This window comes from Danio rerio, chromosome 17, assembly GCF_049306965.1.
Source record: "Danio rerio strain Tuebingen ecotype United States chromosome 17, GRCz12tu, whole genome shotgun sequence".
NCBI classification, from domain to species: domain Eukaryota; kingdom Metazoa; phylum Chordata; class Actinopteri; order Cypriniformes; family Danionidae; genus Danio; species Danio rerio.
In genome coordinates, this window is record NC_133192.1 from 23,280,915 (window position 1) to 23,305,547 (window position 24,633).

The 24,633-nt window shown below is 34.1% G+C and overlaps 1 protein-coding gene across 13 annotated transcripts; it reads left to right on the forward strand.

Moving 5' to 3' along the window:
* Positions 1 to 171: 171 nt before the first annotated feature.
* plekha1a (pleckstrin homology domain containing, family A (phosphoinositide binding specific) member 1a) lies at positions 172 to 24,633 on the forward strand. 13 transcript variants are annotated; one of them, XM_009293023.5, is made up of 14 exons: positions 177 to 253; positions 8,461 to 8,653; positions 8,741 to 8,797; positions 8,888 to 8,933; positions 11,605 to 11,702; positions 14,367 to 14,489; positions 16,259 to 16,402; positions 16,524 to 16,592; positions 17,118 to 17,182; positions 18,006 to 18,069; positions 18,182 to 18,271; positions 20,350 to 20,420; positions 23,016 to 23,084; positions 23,221 to 24,428. In XM_009293023.5, the coding sequence occupies exons 2-13, from the start codon at positions 8,513 to 8,515 to the stop codon at positions 23,038 to 23,040; spliced, it is 993 nt and encodes a 330-aa protein (XP_009291298.2). In that variant the 5' UTR covers positions 177 to 253; positions 8,461 to 8,512; the 3' UTR covers positions 23,041 to 23,084; positions 23,221 to 24,428.

Below are 24,633 nucleotides of genomic sequence, written 5' to 3' on the forward strand. Positions count from 1 at the left end.
TTATTATGTGGAAAACGTTCATGACTTCTAATTCATCCCCAGGAACAGTACAAAAAATAAATATTGCTATTTTAAATTAGTCTGTACGAAAGTATAAAGGCGAAAAAGAAAAAAATCGGGCACACTCAACCTGGCGTGGTGACGTATGCAGCCACTTCCGCTCCTGCAGGAAAAACACCCGTGAAGTTTGTGAACGGGGACTCGAGCAGGAGGAGATGGGCTGAACCGAACCACTTCAGCGATAATAAACCGAGTGAGTAGTTTGAGAAATTGGTGTTTTTCGCACATCTGTTGTTTGTGTGCGCGCGCGTGTTTATGGACATGGAGTTTTGTTGAAGCGTAAACACGGATCCTGCTGTAGATTCAAGGCAGGATTAAATGGAGACAGGGCGAGGTTGGGCTTTTCCGTGCTGTTGCTAACTGACAGACGTGGATTTTACACATCCTTGTAAACGACAGCAGTGTTTATCTAAATATAGGGAACAGACTAAGATACTCGTTTAGAGGATCATATAGATTAAATAAAGTTAGTAACTGTGAGCTCGCTTCTATCGCCATTGTAGTGGCTAGTATTAACGTTAATCATATCAGTTCATGAATGTTGATTCATTTGATTCAGGAGACCTTTGGTTTTATGTGTTGATGGAATGTTTATCAGTTATAGTTTTGTCTTATCTTACCTGCCTGACCTTTTTAAACTCCAGTTTTGCATTCAATATAGCACTTAAATATAGAAGTTTATGTAAGTCTTTATTATTGCTGTTACTATTTATAATATTTGCTTATTTACATGTAACGTTACGTTATGGTTGATTATAAGAAAATGTTTCTCCAAGCATTGAAGATTTAAGTTAGGGGTAGTTTATAAATCAACACAAGATTTATTATAATTTAGCGCTACTTAATCACTCAATATCACTCTTTGTAATTTAGTAACGTTAATATATTACAGTTTAAATATAAATATGGTATGGTCAAGTTAAGGCATGGGACGATGACCATATTCAAGGTATACTGCGATTTGGAAATGCCAAAGTTATAAAACAGCCAAAATTTTCTGCTATACCGTTCCTAAAGTATACATATGATTTATGTATTTTTTATTTTTTTATTTATTTTATTTTTAAGGATAACAATATCTTTAGCAGAAAAGATATGCAAAGATGCCTTTTTAAATTGTACAGATATCGATTTATATGACTTATAGAATTATTAAACTAATTAAGATAGCCTAAGTCAACGATTCATTTGAATTATTTAACCTGACATGTTTACTGTTCCAAAATATTTTAAAAGTTTCTCAAAATAAAATATATTTTGTTCAAATGGGACTTAAAAAAATTATTTATGTATTTTAACCAGACATTTAAAAATAATATATTTTAGAGCAGCGATCACAATACAGTGAAATTGTGATATTTTCATCCAAGGTTATCATATACTTTTAGAATCTTATACTGGCCCATATCTAGTCAAGTTCCAAAATACTTTATTAAAAGGTCAAGGTAAATATCATCATTTTTTATTTTAGTATTCCAACAAAGAGATTATATCTTCTTAAAAAAAATTTCCAGAAGTTACAACAACTATTATGAAAAAACTGCTGTGGCTTGTATGCTAAAAAGAGTTATGATTGTGTGTTATCATCAGCATTTTTCTAGCTTTTACCACAAATTTTTAAAGTGGGTACCTGACCTAAAAATGTTGAAATGTTGCATAAAGGTGGTTCATTGTGTTGGAGGTCATTACTTTTTGTTAGTTTTTTTGTAAGTGGACAAACATCCAATGATTAAAAGATTAACTATTTTTTCAAAAGGCATGAATTAGTCACTATGTTTTGTTTTAAATAGATTTTTTAAAATAAATTTTCTTTACAATTAAAATCAATACAACAATTGGAAATATTTGTAAAACAGCTGTTAATAAATCTAAAAATTGTTTTATCACTGTACATAGGGCCTTATTTCTGTGAGGATCAGTCTGCAAATATGGGCTTTGGTTTGCAAACAATACAGGTTTTACTACACATGACCTATATTATGAGAGAGGCAACCTATGATTTCAAAGTGTTTTTATCATTTTACTACACTGTCAAAAAATAATGTTTACCTTCCATTAAGCTCAATCAAATTTACATTATGAGTTTGTTTAACATATATTATGTTAAACTGACTTAAAACAGCTTACATAACTTATAAGATTTAGTTAGAACATTTAGCTCTCAGGACTCTTTTTTTTTTACAGTGTAAGGTCTGTATTAGTTTGCCTTCTGTTAATTGTGTTTACCACAGGGTTAGTTATGATAAATCAGAGAAAGATGTAGGGAGAGGCCATTATTTTTCTTGCTCTTGATATCTCTGTTTACTGTACAGATGAAATGGGTTCGTCTCAGCCTTGTAATTTAAAAAAATAATAATATATAAATAATATATTAAATGCAAGCAGCTGGAAAATGTTGATGTGGCAAAACTGAAGAAAATTACATCTTATATCCGCAAAAGTTTGCTTATTTGAGGAAAAAATGGTTAGTTCCATGTTTATTTACAATAGTCAGTTTAAAAATAACATTTGAACGGATAAGACAGTCAAAAATTAAAATATCATTAATTACTCGCGCACAAACCCATAAAATGTTTAGGTTAGGTTTAACACAAATTAATCTGTTAATCTGTTTAGTTTATTCCCTCAAAACACTGATCAATCAAAGTCCTCTAAAGAAATGCTTTTATGAACTCTTTGTTTGGTGGAATGGGCTTTCACTAGAGGGACAGGAATCTCTGTTTTCATATCCATACTCATAGAATTATTTCTTCAACACACAAAGAAAGAAACTTGAGAGATATCTTCCCAACCACTGGGTGTGTTTTCATACCCGGTTTATTTGAACCATTCATTTTTTTAACCTTTACTTCAGTTCCATAGCTATAGTCCTATAGACCATTTTGAGCAAAAACAATGCTCCCAACGCATTTCTTGTTTTACATTTTTAATTTCTATTGCATCCGAGAATCTAAAAAGAGCCACATATTGATAAATAATGCTATGATAGCTGTTTTAACCATTGTGTTTTGTTAGTTATGAAATAATTTGATAATAAGCAGGAAATGTTCATTGGCCAATGACATGACCACATTGAAATGGTCACCTAAATGAGCTAGTCTTGACCTGCTGGAAACCAAACTGCATGGATTACTTATGTTGAGAATGCAATCTGATCAGTCAGACCAATATGTGCAGTTATGTATATGTATAGTTATAATGTATGTTGCAGGTTTGTTTCACTAATACCTCTTTAATTAAATCATCAGTTTACATGAAGCTAAGATAAAGTCAAATGCTTTATTACATTTGACTGGACCAGCATATTTCAGAACAAATGTCCCACACATGTAAAAAAAAAAAAAAAAAAAAAACTACATAAGTAACAATAAAAAGTAATAAAATGACAGCTAAAGCCACAATAAGCCTACAAAACTACTCTCTGTAGAGCTGGGAATTGATTCAGATGTCTGGACGGCATTCAAATTCAATTTGCAAGCTCTCATTTTGATGTAGTTGCTAAATTGATTCTTGATTTGATCCACTGTTTATTGTAAAATAATTAAGAAGTTAGGGCTGAGCGATATTGCAAAAAAATCATCACAATATCATGTTTCATATCATTCGATATTGATAATTAGTGAATATTTTTTAACAATACATTTAATATTACTAAGGCGAATAGTATAAATAGTCAAAAACTAAAATATTAAATAACCATAAGTGTTAAAGAGACACTTAAACATACCTTAAACTTGACACCAGGTGCACGTCCTGCACGCACCTCCATTGGAAATGCCAAACTGACATCCTAAGCTTATTGGCATTGCTTCCAAGGCACATGCTCAGCAACCATGTTTTGATAAAATTCTATCGCTTCATACTGAAAATACTTACCAAACTATTTTTATTATCAATATTGACAAGCCCAGCCCTAGAAGTACAGTTCAACTTTTTTATTTCTGTTGCACAAGGGTGAATTAAAACAGAAATCTCTATTTACTATATAGACATAATATATAATCATATATAAAATCTATATAAATCTGTATGTGTAAACATAGATTCACAGCTTTTTAGTCTTCAAAATGTTTAGAAATGTTGAACTGTTTGGTTTATGTGTGAAAACAGTCCATTCCTCTAAACTTTTGATGCTTCCAGAAATTCAGGAGCCAATTCAAGCTGTTTGATTCAAGTTTTCTGAAAAGACATTTTTATACAATCTTCATAAAATGTGTGTGTCCAAGTGAAATGGAATGCTACAAACCTGAGGCACAACAATCTCTCAGGTGTGGATTGTCCTTTTAAAATAAGCTCAAAATGTAAAAGGTTAAACTCTAATAACCTTAGTGTGTGTACAGTATGTGCATGTTTGCAATTACTGAAAGTAGCTCAAGGGCAAGCGCTGTTCCACAATGTCACAATAAATGTGAGAGGTGCGAATGTGCTTGCTTAAATCAATGCAAAAAATATGCCAGTCTTTGATTTATAACAAGAGTTTGCACAGTTTAAACTGAAGTGGTGTTTCATCTGACTTTACTATAGCATTTTCCTTTGTCAGAGAAATGGCGGATTTGTTTTCTAATCAGGAATTCAACACAGCATGCAAACCAAGTATGCTAAGTGTCTTCCTTTGTATGTCTGCTTGTGTTAAAGCACATTCAATAGCCTAAAAATAAGCTCTACAGTGTATTCGAATCTTGCTACAAGCACACACATACACATCTGTGATCTAGAGATAAGGAGTTTGGCCTCACTACTACTTTCTGTCTCTGTGTTAATGTGGTTGGCCTAGTCTAGAGGAAAATGAATCTTGTCTAGTACGTGACCAGACCTGTCTTGAAGACTATCTGCCCAATCTAAAATAAAAAATCAGGAAGAGGAGAGCAAGAATGAGAGATCTGTGTAGGCTCTGATAAGTAGCACATCAGCAGATAACAATACAATCTGTGTGTTTCTTGTACAAACTTTGTCCATCCTTTTTCAGCATGAGCTTCAAATAATAGGTTGCACATCCGGTTTTGGGAGCTTCCAATCAAGAGAACAAGAAATAATAATAATCACCATAGATCACAGGTGTCAAACTCAGTTCCAAAAGGGCCGCAGCTCTGCACAGTTTAGTTCCAACCCTAATTAAACACACCTGATCAAACTAATTGGGTCCTTCAGGCTTGTTTGAAACCTACAGGTAAGTGTGTTGGAGCAGGGTTGGAACTAAACTGTGCAGGGCTTCGGCCCTCCAGGGATTGAGTTTGACACCCCTGCCTTAGATAATAAGTTGTGCTGCAAATAATTTATAGTGAAAGCTTAGGCCTTGTCCAGAGAAACAATCCACTTAGGCTGTTTGCCTACAAAGAAGTGCAGTATCATGTCAAAATTAAAAACTTTTGAAGGCCTCATGATTTCATTGTCCATGCTGTATTATCCTTTCTAATTGGCCAACACGCTTTATCAGCACTTGTTGATTTAGCATGCCCTTGACTGCATCCCAGTGTATTTTAATGCTGACATTTATTTTTAAAAAGGGCAGGAAAAAACTTTTTTATAAAAAATACCTGTTTATACACATGAACATGGCCATGATGACATGAGTATTTGCTTTTGTCATATTCATCCTTCATAAAAATTATCTCAAGCTTCGTTTTTAATATGAAATTAATCAGAATTTTTTTTGGGATTTAAATATACATATAATTTTTTCAGATAAAAATGACTGATTTTGTGAAGAGAAATTTGTGGACAATTTTGCGATTTAAAAAAAAAAACATAAATATACAATTTTTTATTTAAAAATGCATTAGGGCTTCCTCTACTGTAATACACATAAAACACAAATTGCCATAAAAGTTGTCAATGACAGGGAAGTTTTTTCTCTCGTCAGTGGCAGGGAAGGAGTTAATCGAAATCATTTATCGATATGACGCCCATCCTAATAGGCTACCAGCCATACATGTAAAGCAAAAAAAAATGTCCTTCAATTTGGTCACGTTCAGAGGCCGTCATTCTTGAATCAATCTCCAACATTGTAAGCTGCTTGCTTTTCTGTCTGTTCCATTGCTCCATTTGTTAGATGTTTGCTCCAACGTTTTTTTGCAGTCTGAAGTGCTTACTGCACAGGCTGCGAAACATGCCCTTCCATGTAATGTAATGATTGTAAGAACACAGGTGAGACGTAATTTTTTGAGAGACACTTTAATACCTCACTTGTGCTGTGTATGCAACGTCTATAAGTCATGTAAAACAATTAATAGCTTACTGAAATAAATATAATGTGATTATATGGTTTATAATTGGATGTTTATGAAATTATTTATATTTTAAATTAAGAATATTGCATGATTGCAAAAATTTTTAACATTTTATTGATTTTGCTTTGGATCAGCCATTGCAAAATAGCGAAATTCCAGGGGGTCTGATTAATATCACAACAAGCATATTTGCCACCAAAGCTCTTGAGTTCAATGAGATTTGGTCCTCCATATTGTTTTTATTTTTTTATATATAGTACAGTAATACTTGATACTATTGCTGCAAAAAGACTAGGCTTGATTTATTTGTTTATTTTTTTATTTTTAGATTGTTTATGGTCTGCTGAAAGTAATTTGTAAATTCTAATATGATGTCTTTTGATGCTTAATAGATGAACTGTAATGAGAATAATGACTTATTGTACCCAGTGGCTAGAAAAAAAAAATCACTGATTCCTTACAGTTTGACCAAATTTACTACCTTATTTCACGTAACACATCACTGGGTGTACAAGAAAAAGGTGTATCCGTCGTGTTTAGATTATGATGGAACAGGCCCACGTGCTCTCCTCTAAATCCATTGAACATTCCAGAACACAAGGCCGATTCTGTGCTCTGGATCCCAGGCAGGGACAACCAGTGCTTCATGCTAATTGGTCAAGTGACTCATGGTCATTGTTGCCTCTGCATGGGGATGACACAGCAGGCCTTGTCTTCCTTCACAGCCTTTGTCTGTTTATGACTTGCGCTCATGCCATTAATGTCTCTGCCCTGAAAAGAAGAGAATAGTGGAATTATTCTTGGTCTGATGTGTTATGTGGCTTCTTTGCAAGTTGTCAAATTGTTCCTGAATTTAAAATGATACAGTTTGAGTGTGTGCATGCAGTGAAAGTAAGTGGTTATGTGCACTATCACTGTCCATCACGCAATGTCTCTTGCTGATCATGCATTTATGTATTAAAAATATTGTTAAAATTTGATTTGAGAAGCACAATAAGGTTCTACTGAATAATTAAAAGATCCTTTGACTATATTGGTTATTTATAGCTTATTTCTATTTAACATCAAGAAAAATACATCTGGGTTAGCTCAGATATATAATTGTATTATTAGATATAACTTGTAAGTTTAATAACGTGTTAGTAAGCATTAACTACTATAAAGTAACATTAAGATTAGTAAATGTTTCATCAGTGTTAATTAATGTTGACTGCTGCAGTTAACAAATGGAGCCTCACTATAAACTGTTTACAATTATTTCAATGTATTAATTTGGTACTAAAGAAACATTTCTCTATTCATTTTGAAAATAGTTGTTGCTTGATTTTTATTTTTTATTTTTGTCAATGTTTTAGCATTATTTGATGAATAGAAAGTTCAACAGCTATTCCTTTTAGAAATTTGAAAGTTTTTTACACCAATTAATCATACTGATACATTTGAGCCGTAATGTGTAGTAAAGTTGAACAGACTAATGAAAATAATTAAACAGATATTTTATTTATTTTAATTTGTGTTGCTAACCATGAATATTTGATGCAGTGGCGCAGTAGGTAGTGCTGTCGCCTCACTGCAAGAAGGTCGCTGGTTCGAACCTCGGCTCAGTTGGTGTTTCTGTGCGGAGTTTGCATGTTCTCCCTGCATTCGCGTGGGTTTCCTCCTGGTTCTCCGGTTTCACCCACAGTCCAAAGACATGCTTTACAGGTGAATTGGGTAGGCTAAATTGTCCATAGTGTATGAGTGTGTGTGTGTGTGTTTCCCAGAGATGGGTTGCGGCTGGAAGGGCATCCGCTGTGTAAAAACGTGCTGGATAAGTTGGCGGTTCATTTCGCTGTGGCGACCCCAATAGAGAGACTAAGCTGACAAGAAAATGAATGAATGATCCATGAATATAGCTTTGCTGGGTAAATTGAACATCCTTCTTTTCAGTTACTAATGCTGGGTGGTGCGGTGATTCAGATCCTGTGGAGAAGATACTTCAGAGAAAGAAAATATTGTTCAGCTGCAAGAGCTCAAGTCAGGGAATGAAAGGAAGAGAGAGAGTTGGGTCATCGAGGAAGAAGGGAGATTTTTAAAACCACATTGGGATCCGCTCATTTTCTTTTTGTCTGACTAACCTCTCTTTTTCTCCTCAATTTTCATCCCATACTCTTCCTGTTCTGTTTCTCTGTAGCCGTTTCTGATATCAGAAGGAGGTGGAATGAGTAGTGTGAAGACAGGGGGACATGCCTTACGTGGACCGGCAGAACCGCATCTGCGGTTTCCTGGACATCGAAGATGTGGAGAACAGCGGCAAGTTTCTGCGGCGCTATTTCATTCTGGACACACAGCAGGGTAGCCTGCTCTGGTATATGGACAACCCACAGGTATCATATTATTTAAGTCTAAATGCTTTCTGGGTAAAGCATTGCTGATTCTTTGTCTGAAACTGATGCTGTATTTTTGTCTTCTAGAACCTGCCCGTTGGTGCCAAGCATGTGGGTTTCCTCAGTCTCACCTACATATCCAAGGTAATCTGTCAACCTTTAGTACATTTAGCAATTTGCCTAATATTGTTGTTTGAGAAGTTATTGTAAACCCCACTTTTGGTTTTTCTGTAGGTCAGCGATGCCACCAAACAGAGGCCAAAAGCTGAGTACTGCTTTGGTAAGATTTTCTCATATAAATACAAATTATGAGTTTGCACTCATTCATAACATTAATGGGTGTTTTTTCTTAATATTTTGTTAAATGTGTAAGCCCTATATGTTTTTACTTGTTTTATACAATACTATCTAATTTTTCTCATACTATATATAGTATAAATATTTTTTTTTAACATAGCACAAACGTATCATGGTTAATACAGTTAATTGAAACAAAACAAAAAATCATAAAGAAATAACATTTTTGTTTATTGTAATAAAGTAAATGTTATTTTGGCTTGTTACCACATATGTTTGTCTTATTTATTTAGTCTACATTGGTAAAAACTTTAAATAGAAATAAACTTCTTCCAAAATAAAAAAAACAACAATAAATGACTAAAGTTATAGTTAAAAAATTTATATTTTAAATACAAATAAAAACAAGAATAATATCTAAGATGTCTCAGAAAACATGATTTTTGGCTGAAGCTGTTGTTGTTGACTGAAGAGTTTGTGGTTTGAATCCTGACTAGGTACTATGTAGAAAGTTTATAATGTAATAGATCATATTTACACTGTAAGCAATGCTTTGTAATAGTTTTTAACAGTACAGTATGTTTTTTTGCAGTGGAGCTCTGCTAAAGTATACAGTATTTCGTTAGCTCTTCCATTTTCATGCAGAGTTGAAATGTTTTTCAGCCCAAATTCTCACAGCTTTTACATGCACACTTCTGCACATATGCTTACTGCACTGCACATGGTAACCTTCTGCACAACATCAGTGGAAACAGGAAACAGTGGTCTGGTCACTTGATAGATGTGTGTTACTGAGTTGGTGTGTGTATGCACATGTTCTTCTAAAACCTTGCTCTTTGCAAGATGCTTCTGTGGTAATCTGAACTTCAGTTTGAACCATTTATTCTTTTATTACTTGTATTAGAGCCCCTATTTCCCATCATGATCCAAACCTATTTGACTATATTTATTGAAAGGAATCTCTTGCTCTTATGCTGATGATACAAATGGTCAAGATTGCTTTTTGAGGAGTGTTGCTGGGTAACTTTGGAAAAATGATGCCATAAATGGGCAACCAGCTGGGACACAGCATAGCTAATTAGGGCAATGTGTTACAGATACAGTATTGTTGCTCATTCTTAATAAGAAAGTACCCAAGCAACATCGCTTTGCAAAATCGCTCAAAGTTTCCTTGTCTATTATCAGCATTAGGCTCCAAAATGGCCAATAATGCATTATCAGACCTTTTTAATTCATTGATCTAACTACAACATTTAACAGCTCACTGGAAGGAAAGATTATCAGTAAATACCTACTTATACTTTGGTTTAATTCACAAAAAAAAAATCTAAGTAACTTTCCAAATTATCATTGACAACAGTATTTTGCTGCCAGTATATAATCATTTTGTAGATAAACACTGACCAGTAATACAAAGACACAAAATGATGTAGCTTAATGCAGAACTATACAGTGCATTAGTGACCACTTACTTTTTCAGCAGAGCTGTATCCAGAAGTGTTTTTCCCTTAGGTGTTTTGGAAAAGTCCTCATTAAAGCAATGTAAACCATTAAACCAGAACAACCCGCTAATAGGTGAATCACAGTTTAGTTTCAAAACTTACTTGAATTAATGCTATCAGGTGGATTCAACAAAAGTATATGCAATCGATTGAGAGCTTACAAAACAGCTCTGTTTAATAGTTTAACAGTTATTGTTAATATAATCAATTTCTATTAATATTAAATTGGTGGATTTATTATTTCTAGAATCCAGCTGTTGCACTCTTTTAGTAGAAAGCTAAATGTTTAAGTACAGCTTTAAATAAATTGCGTATGCACAGTAGAATTTATACTGTGATGTTGTGAATTCTAGCATTTTTCCTTTCATTCTTCAGAATAGCCACTGAATGAACAGACACTGCAGGGAAAATATAGTCGAGCTTTTTTAGTTTGAAATTGATTCGCACTGCCTTATTGATTTTATGAGCTGTGTCTATGGTAATCCATAAAGTCTACAGGGCTCTAATACAGGCTGTGAGGCCAATTCACACAGGACTGGTATATGCCAACAGACAGTTGAGTTTTGTCGGATTAGTGTGTTACCTCGGTTGGTGTCTGTCAGTGCTTGTTTTTGCAAATTAAACATGCTGAATCAGGCTTGTTTATTGGGTCATAGACTGTCTGAGAAGTAACATGCTGTCTTTTTGTGCTGTGTAAATTAGCCTTTAGAAGTTTTTTGTAGCAAGACAATGATTTAGTCATAGGAAAGCCTTATCAGGGGACTGAATGAGCTCCTACTTCTTCTTCAGAACTACCAGTAACACCTATTTTTAAAAACTTGCATATAATAATACTCCACAAACTAAATTGAAACTCAAACTATTATAGAATGCAAGGTTTTGAACAGTGGAGTATCCAGTGTGACTATAAAGGGATCTAGCAAAACAAGAAAAATTGCATGTCTTCCTTGTCTACATATTATTTTAATGATCACAAGACCAATGACACATTTAAATGACATTGCTGTTAGTTTGCATACGTGACGTAAGAGTTTTTCTTGATTGTGTGAATTTAAAATGGCCTTAAGGAAAAAATATTTTTTGGGTTACTGGCCCTGATGAGTAGTTCCTATAACTACCTGGTAACATCTCTTTCTTTCTGTCTGTTTGCAGTCATCAATGCAGGAATGAGGAAATACTTTCTGCAGGCTAATGATCAGCAGGATCTTGTGGAATGGGTCAATGCTCTCAACAATGCAACCAAAATCACAGTAAGTGCCTGCACGCAAAATACACAAGTGTGAATGTCTTCATCAAAGGCAAAGAGGGGTTTTAAGAATACAATATAGCTTTAAATGTTTTTTTTTTTTTGTCTTTTTTTAGCAACAGATTGTGACTAATTCACCTTTACCTATATTTACAGAAAACAATAATGAACAACAATAGAATCTGTATTAAAATATTTGCTCACCCGTATTTAGAACAGGAATCTATTGACGACATATTAAAAGTAGCCACCCAAGTATAACATTTAAACATTTATACTTTGCTGTGCTCCTAGGTGCAGGTCAGAACAATTATTTTGTTTAAAATTCTATATAGTTTCAGCATGAATATGTTGCTCTGAATTAATTTTTTTTATACAAATTTAATTTTAGTTTGTTTTAAACACTGAAATGGCACATCTTGAATCGTGACTATCCCCAGAATGCCAATTTAACTATTTATTATTTTTGATTTAATTAATTTAATTAATTTTCTGTAATGATATTGCCATTTGTGAAGTTAAACAAATAACTAATTAAATCAAAGTATAATTATATTATAAACAGTCACAGCTACACTGTGGGTTGTCAATTGTCTATTCATGCAATATCAAACTGAATAAGTGAACATTATGATTTGCAATTGCAATTTGCAACCACCATGATGCTATTTTTCAAAAACATTTTAACACATTGCATTGTGTTAAAATGGGGGGGGGGGGGGGGGGTATCCTGAATTGTTTGCATTGGTTATTTAGCTATTAAATCACTCACATACTGATCTGATATCCCAGACTACAGCACACAGGAACAGTTAAAGAAACAATGAGAGCACTGTGTGAGTTTATTCAGTCAGTGTCAGGGGTTCTGTCAACAGGCAGGTCAATTCTTGTTAATATTCTCTGCGAGTTTAACTATTGAAAATAATTTAAAAGGCACACAATAAAACAGCAAGTCCTTTTTGGACTTCCAGTCTTCCTTCCCTTTGAGCACACGTGCAGTCAAAAATACATAGAAATGCTCAGGAAGTTGAAAGTTTCTCCAAAAAAATGCATTCCTCATCCTGATGACTTTTTCCATGTGCGAGTCACTTGGCTGACTAAAGGGAAGTTGTATTGTTTGAACGGCCATCACCTCTGAGTCATTTGCAGTTCAGAATACTCAAACGCACACACACACACATGCACACTAGAGTGTCTCTGTCTCTCTTCTTCTCTTTTTCACTCTGTATCACTAATACATCCACATGCAGTGGCCGGAAGGCTCTCATTTTAGGCCAGACACATGTGGAGTGTGGGCTGATGGATTGAAGGCCTACACAATAAGCAGTTGTTGAGATATCCTGTTAGTCAATCGCTGGCTAATTCATCTGTACTTCATTTGTTTTTTCTTTAATAGTTTGGAGGTGGCACTGCTTATTTATTTATTTATTATTATTATTTCTTTTACTTGATTACAAGATTGTTTAATATACAGACCCCAAGTGCTGAGAAATAAATAGTGCAACCATTAAGATTGACATCTCTACCTGCTCAAAAACAAAACGCATCAGGAAGGGAAAAGCTAAGATCTTTTTGAGAGTGGAGAGGTACTCGGATCCTCTATAATTTGTCTGGAATTTGTGATTGAGGGTAGGTTAAATTCTCCAAAGGAAAAAAGGCTGATAACTGTGATATCCACATAGTGATAGTTGAAACTTGAGGCATAGATCACTTCACTAGAATACATTTTTAGCCAAGAATGATGAACTGCTTAATATTTTCATCTCTGGAATTGCTTGGTGGGCAGTTTCCCTGTGTCAACAACAAGCTTCACACTCTTGCCCCTTTAAATTTGCAGTTGGGGAATAATTGAATAATGAAAACCTTTTGAATGGAACCAGACTAAACAACTTGTTGTTAGTGATGATCTATTTTAAATATCCATTAGATATGACTTTTTTTTGTGTTTATACATGCAACGAACAACTGCACAAATGATATTCAGCAGCAAGAATATACTCTAGGCATGAACCTCAGTGACTCATTTAAGTTGCCAGACCTTAATGGGAATAACAGCAAACAAGAACAATCTGATTATAAACCGAATATAATAAAATAACCGAAATAATTGAAATAAGGTATATATAGAAAATACTATAAAAATGTCAGCATGTTATTTTCCACCATTGTCATTTATCAATGTCTGAGGAAAGCTTAAATGATTAACTAGTAGGCACCAAATAAGTGGACCTGGCAACACTGCATGCATGCACAGACCACAATGCATACACTGTACGCATTTGGATACATGTGGATAACATGACAAACATTTCACAACATAATGAAGATTTTATAACAATGTTAATTTGATCAAAAATAGTGAATAACAAACAATACTAGACAGTTTCAGCCATGCAATTTTATGAACGAGTCAGTCATGCTCTCTACACACACGCTAAACAATGATTTAGAGAAACTGCTCTTTACTTTTTTATTGTGTAGGTTGGTTAAATTGTCTGGTTATACACTTATACTAATCTTATGCTATTTAATTGTGATTTTAGGACTACACAAGGAAGCAATCAACATGCAAACTTTGCTCCCGAGTCTAGAACCACCAATTACTGCTATTTTCTTATCTGAAAATAACTTCTGAATCATTCTCTATCGTTTCTCTCATCTCTCTTAGGTTCCCAAGTCCTCTGATCCAGTTCACTCTGAGAGTCAGAAGCTAACTTCAAATGGCAACAAGAAACAGGTCCCATATAAGACTGAAATCATTGCAGGAGTGGCTGTCGTCACACAGACACAGGTATTCTTATTCTCTTGGCCATTTATAAACAGAGTTTAACTCTCTTTCTGTCTGGCAACGCTAATGTTATCATTCTACATACAGTTAAAGTCAGAATTATTAGCCCCCCTGTATTATTAGTGCCCCTGTTTATTTTTTTCCCCCAATTTCTGTTTAATGGAGGGAAGATTGTTTCAGCACATTTTTAAGCATAATAGTTTTACAAACTTATTTCTAATAACAGATTTATTTTCTCTTTACCATGATGACAGTAAATAATATTTTACTAGATATTTTTCAAGACACTTCTATACAGCTTAATGTGACATTTAAAGGCTTAACTAGGTTAATTAGGTTAACTAGGCAGGTTAGGGTAATTAGGCGAGTTATTGTATAACGATGGTTTGTTCTGTAGACTGTCGAAAAAAAAATTAGCTTAAAGGGACTAATAATTTTGTCCTAAAAATGGTTTTTAAAAAATTAATAACTGCTTTTATTCTAGCCGAAATAAAGCAAATAAGACTTTCTCAAGAAGAAAAAATATTATCAGACATACTGTGAAAATTTCCTTGCTCTATTAAACAACATTTGGGAAATATTTAAAAAAGAATATAAAAATCAAAAGGGGGCTAATAATTCTGACTTCAACTGTATTTCTCAGTTAATACCAATAAAAGAAAAGTAGCTGTTGTCTGTTACATATTTAATTCCAGATTAAAAATATATATGATAATTTGACAGTTAATAGTAATTGTTAAATATTAATAAATCTTTTTGTTGATATCAATGCAGTATATTTATATTAATGCAAAAAAATAATTAAAACTGTTTCAGAATTTTAATATCACATTTAAATCATAAATCTCATAATAATGCATTTTTATATAAATAATATAACTATTTAATATTGATACATTTTTGCATTTTAGTTAAAAATATGTATGATTTTAATACCACATAAAAACCTGATACAAAAAGTGTACTTCGTACATTTTTTATTTAATCTTTTATATTATTTTTTTAGTCTACGCAAAATATGTTAACGTCAAGAGAGTTAAAAAAGCAACATTTGCAATTGCAACAAATTATTCTTTTGATCGTTTTATAAAAAAATTATAATAGTTTAGAATATAATATAATATAATATAGGTGGCTCAATGGCGCAGTGGGTAGCGATGTTGCCTCACAGCAAGAAGGTTGCTGGTTCGAGCCTCGGCTGGGTCAGTTGACATTTCTGTTTGCATGTTCTTCCCATATTGGCGTGAGTTTCCTCCGGGTGCTCCAGTTTCCCTAAGAGTCCGAAGACATGCGCTATAGGTGAATTGTCTAAATTGTCCATGGTGTATGTTTGTGAATGAGTGTGTATGGGTGTTTCCCAGTGATGGGTTGCAGCTGGAATTGCAACCGCTCCATAAAGCATATGCTTGATAAATTGGCGGTTCATTTCGCTGTGGTGACCCCATATTGATGAAGGATCTAAAAAGAAAAATCTTTCAAAATCAAAATCTTAGGCCTTAAAAAAAAATCTTAATTTCACAGAAATATGGTCTTGTAGGTAAACAATTTTAAATGGGTCTTGTGTAAAGCTACCCGTTATTTAAAATATGTGGCTAAGAAATAACTATTTAAAATACGTTTTTTGATCGAGCTAGTAAAAAAAAAGATTGTAGGCCAGTTAAAATATATATATATAAAAATTCTAAAGTCTAAAATTTTATTATTGATGGTCTTAAGTCTTAAATTTGACTTTGTGAAACCTGTAGAACCTCTGATAAATGTCTCATTTTTAGCAGGATGGAGAGGTGGGACACAGTGTTGCAGGAGAGAAGTTGGGCTTGAGGAAGCCTCCGAACCATCCGCCATATTTGCACACGAGAGCAGGGCAGGATCAGGCCGTTATTAAAGCAGGATACTGTGTCAAACAGGGGGCTCTGGTGAGCGTTGAGGAGCTGTCTTTACCCAAAAATGCAAAAACTGAGAAATGAGACCTGTTTGCAGATTTGGTTGACTACCAAAGATAATTAATTACGCATAACTGTCCTTCTCTCACACCAGATGAAGAACTGGAAACGAAGATATTTTGTTTTGGAGCAGAACTCAATGAGTTACTTCAAGTCTGATCTGGTATGTATGTGAGCACTGTCTATGAAGTATTAATGATTTGTATTGAATGCACACGTCGTTTCACAATTCAGCACAAAGATTCAGGTGGCCAATAAATCATGTTAACATTTTAGATTAAATGGTTGCATTTATTTAGACATGGAAGCAGATTTATGTAGTGGAGGAAAAATATACCCGGTGACTTTGATATTTTCTTGCAGAAAAATGTAAATTGAAAGTTTATTGTCTTTTGCATTGAATATTTTTTTTTATCTCAACACAAGATAAAGCAAATACCAGTGCTCTGCCTCAACATGAACGGCACTATCCCTGTGAAATTCCAGGCACTGCTGGTTGTGTGTGATTTAACTGCATATGATCATGTGTCTCTGCCTGTTAGCAAGTCAAAGATATTATGGAAAAAGTATTTAAGACTCTGATTTTGCTCACCTGCATGTAATCTGTAAGGTGTGCCATACACTATCTATGTGGTGTCTGTAAGAGTGCTAATTTATTTGTCTCTCTCTCTATTTACTGTTCTTTCAGGAGAAGGAGCCATTGAGAATTATTCTTCTGAAGGAGGTCCATAAGGTACAGGAGTGTAAACACAGGTACAAAAACAGTGTCTGCAAATTGCATAAATACAGTTGAAGTCAGAATTATTAACCCCCCCGTTTATTTTTTCCCCAATATCTGTTTAATGGAAAGAAAAAAAAATCCAGCACATTTCTAAACATATTTGTTTTATCAACTCATTTCTAATAGCTGGTTTGTTTGATCTTTAATCTGAAATAATCTATTGTATACTTAAAAAAATAAAGGTGATTTAGTGTTCATAAATGTTTTATTTTTAATATTTTTAAAACTAAACTGGTCTTAAACTTTATATTTTTTGATTTTTCATAGTATATGTGTTAATTTCTGTACTTTTTACCACAAACTGACATATCAATCACACTGATATTTTAGACATTATAGGATATTAAAAAAATGCATTGAGTGTGTTAACTAGCGACATTAGGAGTTAAGAAATTCAATCCAAGCATTTTTTTTTCTTTGTGGGGTAGATAAAGGGTTAATGTTTCCTCGTCATATATATATATATATATATATATATATATATATATATATATATATATATATATATATATATATATATATATATATATATATATATATAAATATATATATCTATATATATATAAATATATATATCTATATCTATATTTATCTATATATATCTATACAGACAGACAGACAGACAGACAGACAGACAGACAGACAGACAGACAGACAGATAGACAGATAGACAGACAGACAGATAGATAGATAGATAGATAGATAGATAGATAGATAGATAGATAGATAGATAGATAGATAGATAGATAGATAGATAAAAACATAAAATTATATTTTCTTCATTTTCACCTACAGTGAAATAATGATGCGCGACAACCTCTTTGAAGTCGTCACAACCTCAAGAACATTTTTTGTCCAGGTGAGGAATCTTGTCATTCATCAAGCTTTGCATTTAATACAATGGTAAACTATCACTATCATTTTCCTTTTAAATAGCAATAATAGTAATTATTTTTTCCCCTTCATTTCAGGCCGATAGTCCCGAGGAGATGCACGGCTGGATTAAGGCTATTTCAGGAGCTATTGTGGCTCAGAGGGGCCCGGGTCGGTCTGCAGCCTCTGTATGTAAACACACATGCACACATATTCTCACACACGCATGCATGCACGCACGCACTTAGATTCAAACACAGGTAGTCACTCTTCCTAAGTGAAACAATGGAACAAACCTGAGAAACCGTGGACTGTGTGAGGAGTTTTTTTCACTGAAGTGTGAGTATGGTGACTGCAGTGGTTTGGTTTAAGATGAGCTTGTAGTACAGTGTTGCATTACTCTAGATTCAAGAGTGAATCATTGGAATAAATGTGGGCCACATTCTCTTCATTCATACTCTTTTTCTCTCAATCCCTATGAACCTGGTGACCTCAAAGTTTTTGGAGACTTTAGTCACACTTAATATTTGAATGTCATTGCATTTAACAACCTAACTCATTGATGGATCAAGCGCATATTTTAGCTTAATATTTAGTGAAAAGGCATTTCTTGTGTAAGTAGCTGATGCATATTTGTTTATATATATATATATATATATATATATATATATATATATATATATATATATATATATATATATATATTATACACACACACACACACACACATGCAGGGCTTTACATTAACTATTTTGATCACCAGCCACTGTGGCTAGTAGATTTCCAACATTTCTAGCCACTTGCCATTTTCACTAGCCACAATTTTGTTGTTTGGAAAATATATTTTATATAAATAAATGTGACTTTGACATGCTAAAATGACTTGATTTAGATGTTGTGTTGTCCCTGATCAGCAGTTACTACATAAAAATGGTTGGTTAATCTCATATTAAAGAAATGTTTTTGTAAAGGATAATAATTAAACTATATTAACAAAAATAGCTGTAAGCAAAAGAAAGCAGGTAAAAACATACCACGAGTGATAATGAAAGTATGATCACGTGCCTGAGAATAATTAAAACAAAAGCAGTGACTGCTGCTGTTGCTTAAAAATATATCTATTTTTCAATCTTGAGCTCTTAAAAGCAGCAGGACTGTGGGTACACGAGCATCGTTTTTTTTCTAGTCTTTTCCAAATAGAACCGATCGCAAATGAACGGGAAAAAGCGCAAGTAAACGGGAGCGCGCGCGCTTTAAACAGTGCGCGCATCACATCACCTGTGCGGGCGAGTAATAATCCTCTTATATGGTATTCACCTGCTTTGTCTCGCGCGAACACAGTTATTGTTTTCAGTCGTGCTGTTTCTCGATTCTAAGATCGCAATTTCACGTATATTGGGCCATGCTTATTGTCGAACCCTGCTTTAAGAAAACTACATTGTAAAAATTATTTCCAACCTGCCAAAGTGGCTAGTGCAGCTCTGGCTGTCTTACCCGCCAAAGCTGAAATCTACCCGCATTTGGCGGGTTGGCGGGTGTTAATGTAAAGCCCTGCACACATGTATACACCAGTGGTCACCAATCCTGGTCCTAGAGGGCCGGTGTGCCTACAGGGTTTAGCTCCATCTTGCGTCAACACACCTCCCTGGATGTTTCAAGTATATCTAGTAAGACCTTGATTAGCTTGTTCAGGTGTGTTTGATTAGGGTTGGAGCTAAAATCTGCTGGACACCGGCCCTCCAGGAACAAGTTTGGTGACCACTGATACACACACACACACACACACACACACACACGATAATATTTATTATTTTTACACAAAGTATATATATATATATGTTTGTGTGTGTGTCACCGTGTGCGTGCGTGCGTGCGTGTGCGTGTTAAAACAGAGAGTGTGTAGTCGAGGGAATTTTCTCCATTCATCTATTTGTTTATTTGTTATTTTGAACGTTGAAGTGCTTTCTATTACCAAGCCATTGGTATTTGTGCTGTTTTTGGTAGATTGTAATGATCATTATGGAAATGAGCCGTTGCCTCTCTGTCCTTAAATTTGTGTGTCGATTTCCAATTAAATTCAAAATCATAAAACCATAGAATTATTTATGCTTTTTCTTTTTTTGATTGTTTTATTGTTTGCAAATGTCATATATATATATATATAAATGCAATGACAATCATATATTAAATGCTCAAATACTTTTTCGGGCACATTTATCTCTGTCCCTCTGTCCTCCCCTAATGTAGATCTGCACTGTTGTTTCAGATGCGTCAGGCCAGAAGGCATTCGAGCCCCTGTATTCAGAGATACACACCACGTGTCACTCAAGGCAGCACGTATGTGAGCTCCGCCCCTTTGATCCGCCCCCCACTTTTTCCGCTTCCTCGCTTCGCTTTAGAGGAGTCGCTAATGTACATACGCTCACGGGCGAAGTCATCTAGCTTAATCTTTTCCACTTTTGCAGAATAACTTCACATACACATTTAACAGTTCAAGCTCATTTGTAGAAATAAACTACATTCAGAGATGCTTTAAGTTTTATGCTGGCCTAATTATTTCCTTCTAATTCTGTTTCCCCCTGACTTATGTCTTCTCAACACTGTGGCTCCTTCATTTGAACTAATGTTTAATTTTGACGCAGTTCTTCACTTCTAATGCTTCTGCCTCTCTGCCAGCCCACTGCAGTCTCCTGCTACACACTCGAAACATTGCATGTTTCACACATTTTAGCAGCTCATATCATTCAATTGTTCTTTTTTTTTTTTAATGGTTCATGAAATTGTATTGCCTTTTTTTAATCGTCCTAAATTATCCAAATAGGTAAATACTGACTGAAATAACCAAACCCTGTTCACAGCCATTCTGTAATGAGGTAAATATTGAATGAGATGGAAATTTAGGATCTTTTTACACCAGTTGTCATTTTTGGATTTAATTTTTTTCTGCTGGACAGAAATTGAACTGTAAAATAAGTTGATGTGATTAAATATAATAAGCAACAATCCCACTACAATGTGGATCAGCATCAGTTATTCTTTGGACTTATCAAAATTAAATGTTTTTTTTTTTGCTCAGTTATAGACTAAATTAATAGTTCATTCATTATTTGTTAGCATCCCCACTTAGAATACAACTTTTTTTATTTGGAAACTGGTTGGATTTAATTTAAATATGTTTTTGATTGATATAACACTATTTATACTTTGGTGAATGATACAAATGAAGGTTTAAATTCAACAAAGTCATTTTTGAAAGTAAAAAATATATATCTCAGAAATCTTATGTTAATGCGTCATGTTTCACTCATTTATAAAACATACAAGTATATATACATAAAATAATATGTTGTTGTGCGTGCAATTTGAGTGTGTTATTATAATGTTGAACATGATGTTAAATGTGCTCTGCATTGCATATGCATTGCATTTTGGTGTCAGTGTTTCATAAATTTATCCCAAATACCAAGTAATGTTTTGCAGTTAGCTTTTTGTCTTGTGAGGTGAATAATGAAGTCTCAGACATCAGGTCATCAATCACTGCCATTATTCGATTAGACATGTCTCTGCTTTCTCACAAGATTAAGTTAAATGTTTTGGCAATCTACAGCAGTGACTAAGATGTTTTGTTTTGTTTTTTTTCCTGTTGTGTTGCAGTTCTCAGACTAATGCTAATGTGTTTATATTTGTAATTTCATTTGTAACTCTTAACACAGAATGCAGTTATAACCTAGTATTGATATTTCTCACCTTTTTCTTGTTTTCATTATATACTTTCTTTTTCCATCCCCACTCTTTCTTTTATTAAATTACCCTTCTTCTCTGTCTACCAACTTGTACCTTGGGCTGGGCGAAGTAGCTTCAAATAATGCTTTGAAATTCCATATGCATCTCTGTTTGTTTATCCTCTAAAATATCTTGAGATTGAACTTTTTACTACTTTATTTTAAATCAGTGCAGCAAAATTTGACACAAAATAGTTACAGTACAGCAACAAAAACTGAAAGACGTTTTTAAATGAGTAAAATATTTAATCCAAAATAATCATTCATTTTTATTTCTATGAACTAATAATACATTAATATACTACAGGATTTACCTTAATGAAAATATTTGTTTAACAGAGCAAGAAAATATTCACAGTCAAAATAATATAGTCTGATAATATTTTTTCTTCTGGAGAAAGTCTTATTTGTTTTATTTCAGCTAGAATAAAAAAAAAAATTTAAGGTCAAAATTATTAGCCCCTTTAAGCTGTGTATTTTCTCGATAGTCTACAGAACGAACCATCATTATACAACAACTTGCATAATTACCCTAATCTGCCTAGTTAACCTAATTAACCTAGTTTAGCCTTTAAATGTCACTTTAAGGTGTATAGAAGTGTCTTAAAATATCTGGTCAAATATTATTTACTGTCATTATGGCAAAGATAAAATAAATAAATTATTAGAAATGAGTTATTAAAACTATTATGTTTAGAAATGTGTTAAAAAAAATCTCTCCGTTAAACAGAAATTAGGGGAAAAAAATGAACAGTGGGACTAATAATTAAGGGGGGCTAATAATTCTGACTTCACCTGTATATCTACTCTAAAAGTGATCTGAGCAAATGTTGTTTGGCCCAGTTTTGGATCTGATTGATTGTGGACAAGCTTAAAACAATTTTAGTATTGATTTGATTGCCAAGAATGCATTTAAAAAAAAATGTAAAATTGCCTGTGACACAAAGGCATGTGTTAAAATGTGTATAAACACACTCCTAAGGAAACTTACTGAGCAAATGAAAAGCACATTTCCTTATAGTTTTTTATTTTCCCTTTTTTTGATCCTGCAAAATTCTTATATCAATTGAGCAAACGCTGCATCGTCCAGTTCTCCTTTTAAAATCTCTCCGCCTCTCACATTGTCTCTCTTTCATGTTGTGTTTTCCAGTGAAGGGCATAGCTGGGCTCTCTGAATACTAACACTTGTGATCTGATGCTCTGCTGCCTCTGGTCTCTGGTACTTCTCATCTCCTAAAATGTTTCTCGGATGTCCTTAACTTGCTGCATCAGCCTTAACGCTTTCCTAAAAAAAGCCACTTTGTTCAAACCAGACCTTCAAATGTAAATGCTGTTGTTTTTTTCACCCCATTTAGGAGCACATTGTTGGCGGCTCCTGTTTCTACCGCCAGCACACGGGTTCAGTCATCCCCTGGACGGCCAGCCCTGCCGTGTCAGGCCACCCAGAACGCCATGGTCCCGCGAGGCCTGGCATGGGACAGCGAGCACTTCATGAGCCTGCTGCCCCTGCCCCGTCCACACGCCCGCCTGTCATTGCAAGAGACCCGCCTGTCCAAGTAACTCACGAATCGCCCTGGCGGAGACGCAGCAGCATGGGAATGTGCGACGCTCCTTTACCCCAACTTGATCTTGACAACGCAGATCTTCCCGTCAGTGAGGTCTGACTGTTTTATAGTAAACTTTTAACTCGGACAGAAATATCAAGGTGTGATAGGTCTTCAAAAACTGATCGGATTGAAAGAGCTCATGTTCGTTTTGATCAGGAACACTACATTAGATTGATTCAAACACCAAAGATTCTTCAAAGTACCCCCCAACCTTCTTTTTTGGCTAAATATCACCGACTGCATTGGAGGAAGTGAAGATTGACATGGATTGGGGTTGGAAAGTGTTTTTGAGACATGATTCCCTTTTAATATCTGAAAACTCTCCTTTACTGAGGATAACAGAACATGCTTTTTTTCTGTACAGTTTTTTAAGGTTTTTCTTTGTGCTCTAATTGTGACTAATTGATCCTGTGGACTAAGCCGGAGTTCATTTTAACTCCTCATTTGCCTTTAATCTACATACATACATATGGGTGACTTCATGTAGTTGTAATATTTTTGTCTGTCATTTGCTCTGCTAACTGAGGAATCAAATTCACTTGTTATTTAATAACTCAGTGTGATTACGGTACTCAGTTGGATTACAGTAAAACCAAGCAGCTTGTAAAGATACTGTTTAATTGGTCCACGTTCCTGTCATTTTTCCGGCATCCTGATAAGACTATAAGTGTCTGACCAGATGAGTGAGAGAGGTTGTTGTTGATGAATTGTTCATTTTGTGTTTTGAGTTGTTGGGATTTGCGTATGACTACTATGACAAAATGCTTTTCAGTGTAAGTTTATCTTCGCACTGATTCATCATTTTTGCCCTGTCTAAAAAAAAAAGAGCCTCTCTTTTGCTTTCAAAGGTTTGGCGGTTTTAACCCTCAGTTTTTTTTTTGTGTTGTAACCATTTTAATCTTGTTTGTTTATATTATTTATTATAAGAAAAAGCAATAAACCAAGTCTGAATTATTGCTGTTGATTGGATATATATTACACTTTCGCTCCCCATAGACAATTATTTAAATAGTTAAGCCCATAAAATAAATCTGTCATCATTTACTAGGACTTGTGTACAGTAGATCCAAACACGAGAAATTCAAATAGACAAATGAAATTAAATGAAGTCTGCTCTCCCAAAGCTCTGATGTTTAAACAATAAAGAGATCAACAAATTCA

Excerpts from the sequence above, each read along its gene's own strand:
- plekha1a (XM_017351618.4), top strand. The coding sequence starts at position 8,513 with ATGCCTTACGTGGACCGGCAGAACCGCATCTGCGGTTTCCTGGACATC. Across the intron at positions 16,403-16,523 it reads GTGTCAAACAGGGGGCTCTG|ATGAAGAACTGGAAACGAAG; the intron begins GTGAGCGTTGAG and ends CTCTCACACCAG. Across the intron at positions 17,183-18,005 it reads GTACAGGAGTGTAAACACAG|TGAAATAATGATGCGCGACA; the intron begins GTACAAAAACAG and ends TTTCACCTACAG.